General features: G+C 42.9%; 1 protein-coding gene across 1 annotated transcript; it reads right to left on the reverse strand.

Annotated features, from left to right (window-relative positions):
- Nucleotides 1-2,969: 2,969 nt before the first annotated feature.
- Nucleotides 2,970-3,344, reverse strand: LOC138902108 (uncharacterized). Its single transcript, XM_070189921.1, has one exon. It carries the CDS (start codon nucleotides 3,342-3,344, stop codon nucleotides 2,970-2,972), a length of 375 nt encoding a protein of 124 aa, XP_070046022.1.
- Nucleotides 3,345-7,718: the final 4,374 nt, after the last annotated feature.

A 7,718-nucleotide genomic window follows, 5' to 3' on the forward strand; every position in this document is an offset into this window, starting at 1 on the left:
TGTACCACTGCCTTGGTGCCTGCTTCAACTGTCACGCCCCGACCTCGGGGAGCGCGACCGGTGCTCAACCGAGATAACTGGGCCGAGCAAGCCTGCTAGATCACCTTCTACCCGAACTTACCCTTGAACAAAGAGATGATATATTTTATTAACTAGATAATGAGAAGATCATGTGGACAACACCAATTCATTACCATTAGTTACGTCATTTATAATTCTCAAAATACATACACTTTCATATTTTGAAGTGGGACATGAGATGCAAATACAACATTACTAGTTTGACTTTTCCAACACCAAAATACAACCCACGCCATGTCTACGGAGCCTCTAATAGATACTCAAGAGTACTATGATAGTGCCGGCAATAAGGACACGGCTATACCTCAAAACATAATACACAAGGAACAAAAGACACACGACCCCGAAATAAAGTGAGGCTCACCAAGTCAACTGGGAAGATGGTGTACCGCTATCACTGATCAATGCCACCTGTTGTAGAATCACTTGCATCCATTAAAGATGCAGCACCCCCGACAAAAAGTGCATTAGTACATATGAAATAGTACTAGTATGAATGACTAAACACCCTCTCAATAGAAAAGGTAATAATACGAGGAAGAACAATAATAGAATCAATGGGAGCCTCAAACAATACCAGAACATCAAGTTAGGAGCAAGATAAGATTTCAAGTAAATTTCCATATTTTAGGTTGGGAGATCTTTAGTACCGAGATACCACCGTGTTTTTAGCACGGAGTCCGATTTCGGCCCGATCGGCTAAGTCGTCTCATCGGAGACATCCAATTACAACACCACCATGTGCATGACATGGCGTTCGATCTCAGCCCGATCGACTAAGCCATCTCATCACAATGTTGTGTGGGTCGACATCACATTCCGCAAGCAATCATCTCATCCTAAATAAGGGGAATAATCTCATCACATCAATCTCATCCCAATTAAGGGGAATAATCTCATCACATTAATACAGGGATTTACCCCAAGATTACTCCTACACCGACACGTGTAGTTTCGGGGTTAGGTTATTTCGACTTACCCTTCCTCGGTGACTAAACGCTACTCCCAAAGAATTTATTATTTAATGGATTCTCAGCTCATTTCATAATCTTTCGCACATCTTTCCATTTCATTGGCACTAGTGGCCACAATTTTAATATCATTCTTGGCACGTCGGCCATATTTCATATTTCATACTCACCCCTATAACTTTCACGTGTTACCATGGATTATCATCAATAAGAGAATTTCAAATCAAGTCTTTAAGTTCATATATGAGCAGTAAGAGTTGTAAGCACATTGAGTTTTATTCCACCATTTGGCATAACAACTTTCATTTGAAACACGAATTTAAGTCATAACATTTTAATACACAAACTATACTTGAACACATTTCCGAAGAATAACATAATGTGATAGGGGCATTTGGAACACATATTGAGCATATATCTTTCGACACAAAGCTTATTCAGAATAGTCAAATTTATAAGGAATGACTCGGAACTTGAGAAATAAGAACTTGGCCCATCAAACTTGAGGCGTATGAGAACATCATGCAATTTTATTCTAAGAGAGAAGTTTAGCCAACATACCTTGTTTTGAGCTTTCCTTAAGTTACTACAATGTTCCGAAAATCCTAGCAAGTTCAATCTACTTAGAGATATAACAAAATTGAACCATAATTAGGAAGATATCCGTGGGTTCAGGTCATTTAAGCATTTTATCAAACACTAGGTGTGCATCTTGATTTCAAGGTTCTTCTATGGTGGATTCCCTCATCCCACAATCCAGTCTTTACCTATTAGTGCTCAACGACCTTCCCCCAAACCTTATTTGTACATGCTTGTATAAATAATATTCTCACACCCAATAATCACACTCCCCATTACCCATCTTCTACCCCAAATTCGAAATTAAACACTAGGGTATGGAACCTTACCTCTTAGATGAAGACCTTGTGAGTTTTCCTTGTGAATGTTCCAATTCTTGAGCAAGGATTGATGAATAATTAGCTTAGGGATTTCTCTTCTCACTCTAGAGCACCCCCTCTCTCTAAAAGTAGCAGTTGGAACCCTCTGAAATAACCCCCAAGGGCATTTTATAAAAATGAGATCGGTTGAAATTTTCCCAAACTTAAGCTTAAGAAGTCGGGTCTGCGGTCGCAGACCGGACTGCAAAATAACTATGCAGTCCGCAAAGAGGACCGCAGAAATGGTCCCAAAAACTGGGTTGTTCGGGTTGGGTCTGCAACAGGCTTGCGTTCCGCAGACCAGTTATGTGGTTGCATAATGCGCCACAAAAGTCTCCCTCCGGAATTTTCGTGCTGAGTATGCGACGGATTGTGTGACCCGCGAAATGGTTATGCGGCCGCATAATAGTCCTCAAAATTAGTTCAATTTCTGATTAACTTAGCGGTCGATCTGCGGTCCACAAAATGGTCCTGCAGTCGCATAGTGGACTGCAGAAATGCCATGTTCTGCAAAATCATTTCTTCAACTCCCCGACGCACGACACAACCCAAAAAGTCCGTACACATTAACCTCCCCCGGCACCATGAAACCACAGGTTCTAGTAAAATATTTTTACGGGGCTTTATATCCTCCCCCACTTAAGATTATTTATCCTCGAATGAGGGTCAAATCCACAATTAGCATCCACTGTGGTCTAACTATTACTTCATACACCAACAATTCCAAATTTTGACTAACTCCCTAAATTTCCAAAAAGTTTGCCAGAGTCTCCCCTGTAACTTGGCCTATCCACCTACTAGACAATCCCAGAAACCAATCCTACCAACATATAAATAAACCAACAACGTAACATAACATGAAAATAATACCAACTGTAGCCTCATAAGCAATATATTACCAGAAAGGAACACTATTAACATAAACTGTACAAGTGATACATAATTCATATGGAATAATTTCATATAAATGATTACATAGCTATTCAAACAAATAAAGATACTTCTTCTTCATTTCTTCCTCAGCCTCCCAAGTGGCCTCTTCAACCTGCTGGTTTTGCCATAGCACTTTCACGAAGGCAATCTCTTTATTTCTCAGTTTTTGAACCTGTCTATCAAGAATGGCAACCGAAATCTCCTCATAAGTCAATTCTTCATTAACCTCAATAGTCTCTACCAGGACAATAAGCGATGAGTCTCCAACCACTTTCTTCATCATAGTCACATGAAATACCGGGTGCACTAAAGACATTTCTGGAGGTAGCTCAAGCCTAGAAACCACATGACTAATCCGCTGAATGATTCTATACGGCCCGACATAGCTGGGACTCAATTTCCCCTTCTTCCCAAACCACATTATACCATTCATCGAGAAAACCTTCAAAAATACCCAATCATCCTCTTTGAACACCAAATCCCTACGATGCACATCCGAATAGGAGTTCTAACGACTCTGAGCGGTTTTTAACAGTTCCTTAATGATCTTAACCTTCTCCGTAGCCTGATGAACGAGGTCTGGCCCTATCAACTCTGCTTCCCCAATCTCGAACCACCCAATGGGAGATCTACATATCCTACCATATAGAGCCTCAAACAGTACCATCTGAATGCTAGCATGGTAACTATTATTGTAGGAAAATTCTATGAGTGGAAAATGATCATCCCATCTACCATTAAAGTCAAGAACACAAGAGCAACACATATACTCAACCGTTTGAATAGTCTGCTCTACCTGCCCGTTGGTCTGTGGGTGAAAGACTGTACTAAGATTCACCTGAGTACCCAAACCTTACTGAAATTTCTTCCAAAAATTAGCTGTGAACTGTGCCCCTCGATATGAGATGATAGAAACCAGAGTGCCATGCAACCTGACTATTTCCTTTATATACAACTGAACATATTGTTCTGCTATGTCGGTAGCCTTAACCGGTAAGAAGTGTGCTGATTTCAAGAGTCGATCCACAATTACCCAAATCGAGTCAAATTTGAGAGGACTGCGAGGTAGTCCTACCACAAAGTCCATATTGATCATCTCCCATTTACACATCGGAATTTCTATGTTCTGTGCCAACCCACCGGGCCTTTGGTGTTCGGCCTTCACTTGCTGACAATTTAGACATCTCGCCACAAAGTCCGCTACATTACTCTTCATATCATTCCACCAGTAGACTTCCTTAAGATCATGATACATCTTTGTAGAGCCTGGAATACCTGGAACTGTGAGCCTCGACCATGATTCATTCCCGGAGACCATCTACATTTGGAACACATAATCGCCCTTGGTACCTTAATGTACCATCATCCATGCCAAGAGAAAAAGTTGTGGTCTTGTGTTTCTGAATACCCTCCTTCATATGTACCACCAATGGGTCATTGTATTACTTCTCTTTGACTTCCACAACAAGTGATGATTCAGCCCTATTTTGCATAATCACCCCTACTTCACTAAAGTGCGGAAGACGAACTCCCAAACTAGCCAATCGATGAACCTCCTTGGCCAACGGCCTTTGATGTGTCCCCAAGTGACCCAAACTACCCATGGATTTCCAGCTAAGAGCATCCGCCACAACATTAGCCTTCCCCGGATGATATAGAATATCGATGTCGTAGTCCTTGAGTAACTCAAGCCACCTTCTCTGCCTCAGATTCAATTCCTTCTTCTTGAAGATATATTGAAGGCTCTTATAGTCCGTGAATATATCTACATGGACCCTATAGAAATAATGACGCCAAATCTTCAATGCAAAAACCACCACCGCAAGTTCTAAGTCGTGTGTTTGATAGTTTTTCTCATGATTCTTGAGTTGCTTAGAATCATAAGCGATCACCTTGGCATGTTGCATAAATACACACCCAAGTCCGATCTTTGAAGCATCACAATACACCACAAACCTATATGTACCCTCTGGTAAGCTCAACACCGGCGCCGTAATCAATCTTGATTTCAACTCTTGGAAGCTCTTTTCGCAAGCATCTGACCATTGGAATTTAACCTCCTTCTGCGTCAGTTTAGTCAATCGAGAGGCAATAGTAGAGAACCTCTCCACAAATTTCCTGTAATACCCCGCTAAGCCCAAGAAACTGCGAATCTCTATTGGAGTTGTAGGTCTAGGACAATTCTTCATAGCTACTATCTTCTGAGGATCAACTTTGATTCCTTCACTAGAGACGACATGACCCAAGAATATGACAGATTCAAGCCAAAATTCACACTTTGAAAACTTCGCATATAACTTGTGCTGATATAGGGTCTACAGAACTGCCCTAAGATGATCGTCATGGTCCTATCGACTCCGTGAAAATACAAGAATGTCATCAATGAACACTATTACAAAGGAGTCGAGGAAAGGCTTGACGACTCGATTCATAAGATTCATGAAAGTTGTCGGGGCATTCGTTAGCCCAAAAGGCATTACCAAAAATTTAAAGTGTCCATACCGGGTCCTGAAAGCTATTTTCGGAATATCCTTCTCCCTGATCTTCAATTGGTGATACTCTGACCTTATGTCAATCTTAGAGAAATACTTAGCACCCTGTAATTGATCAAACAAGTCATTTATCCTTGGCAGCGGGTACTTATTCTTGATTTTGACCTTGTTGAGCTACCGATAGTTGATAAACATCCTCAGTAACCCATCTTTCTTCCTTACAAAGAGAACAGGTGCGCCCCAAGGTGACACACTCGGTCGGATGAAACCCTTCTCTAACAAATCCTTCAATTGTTCCTTTAGTTCTTTCAATTCCGTCGGTGCCATTCTTTAGGGTGGAATAGATATAGGCTGCGTGCCTAGCATCACATCAATCCCAAAATCAATCTCCCTATCTGGTGGAAACCTAGGGAGCTCATCAGGAAAGACCTATGGAAATTCATTTATAACTGGCACGGACTCAAGAGTAGGTGCCTCAGCATCAGTGTCCGTAACCTGGAGCAAATGGTAAATACACCCCTTGTTGATCATCTTCGTGTCCTTAAGATAGGAAATAAATCTACCCTTCGGCACTACAATATTCCCCTTCCAATCAATAACTGGTTTATTTGGAAATTCAAACCTAACGGTTCCGGTTCGGCAGTCAAGCTTAGCAAAACACGAATAAAGTCAGTCCATCCCCATTATTACATCAAAATCAACCATCCCTAATTCAATGAGGTCAACCATTATGTCCCGATCACGCACCGTGATAACACAATCCCTATAAACCCACGCGGCCACAATAGACTCTCTAACCGGAGTAGATATAGAGAACGACTCATGAAGTTGTTCCGGTTCTATCCCAAATTCCGTAGCTACATAAGGAGTGACATATGATAAAGTCAAACCGGGATCAATAAGAGCATATACATCATGATATTGGACAGTCAATATACTTGTGACAACATCTGGAGAAGCCTCTGAACTCTGGCTACCTGTCATAGCATATAAACGGATGGGTCCTCCCGAACTCTGTGCACCACCCCTAGCTGCACCACACCCTGTGAGTTTCGGAGTGCCTCGAGCTGGAGGAGGTGTTGCGGATGAAGTAGTTGCAGAACTAGCAAGTTGCGCCGTACCCCCGCCCATACTCTGGTAGGACGAACGACAATCCCTCTGAATATGACCCCTAATACCACACCCGTAGCATATGGTTTAGTCCATGAAGCAGACCCCAAAATGCATCTTCCCACACCTAGGGCACTGCTGCTGGAATCTCCCTCCAGGCCGACCCTGCTGATAGGATCCCTTGTTGCCCTGACTGGGCCTATAACGGCTCCACTACTGCTGACTGGGACCTGATGGCATTGCACTAATCAAAGATTGAGCAAAGTATTGGGATGGACCTGATGACCCTCTCCTGAATGTTGACCTGCCACTACCACCACCACCAGAAGAACCACCAAAGTTGCACGCGGATCGGGCCTTATTGCTACCCTCTCACTCCATTCTATTCTTTAATTTGTGGGTCTCTGTGGCGTGAGCAAATATCACCATCTTCCCATAGTTTATATTAGAATTTAAGGCAGCCGTAGCGGCCTCATTAATGACCAATAGGCTGAGGCCCTGCACAAACCGGCGCACTCTAGCCTCCATAGTGGGCAACGTGTGAATGGCATACTTTGACATGCGCACGAATCTTATATGATACACTCACACACTTATGCTACCTTGTTTCAGGCTCTCAAACTCCGCGGCACGGGCATCCTTAGTCTCTCCAGGCAAGAAATGATCCATGAAGGCGTCGGCAAACTCACCCCACCTTGCCGGCGGGCTCCCCTCCTCACGGGATCCTCCCACATCTCAAACCAAGAATAGGCCACCCTCTTCAGGCGGTAAGAGGCCAACTCCACTCCCTCCATCTCAGTAGCACGCATAACTTGGAGGGTCTTGTGTATCTCATCAATAAAGTCCGGGGGTCCTCCTCAAGATTGGTACCTGTGAACACTGGAGGATCCAATTGAAGAAACTTTTTCACCCTGGAACTAGCAGAATCCCCTTGCTGGATGGAGGAAGTAGGTGCAACATTCGATATCTAGGCCTGGGAAGCCACTATCTGAGCCAACATCTGTATGGCTCCCCTAAGATCCCCATCAGAAACATTGGGATTGGAAGATGGGACTGGAGGTGAAATAGCTGTGCCCTCAGTAGAAGTAGGGATTGGTGCAGTTAAAGTAGGAGTAGTAGAATCATGCAGTTTAGTAGTATGGGGAATATTCTCACCCCTCAGGTGCTCAACTGCATCATTAAGTATAGAATCA

This window comes from Nicotiana tomentosiformis, chromosome 11, assembly GCF_000390325.3.
Source record: "Nicotiana tomentosiformis chromosome 11, ASM39032v3, whole genome shotgun sequence".
NCBI classification, from domain to species: Eukaryota; Viridiplantae; Streptophyta; class Magnoliopsida; order Solanales; family Solanaceae; genus Nicotiana; species Nicotiana tomentosiformis.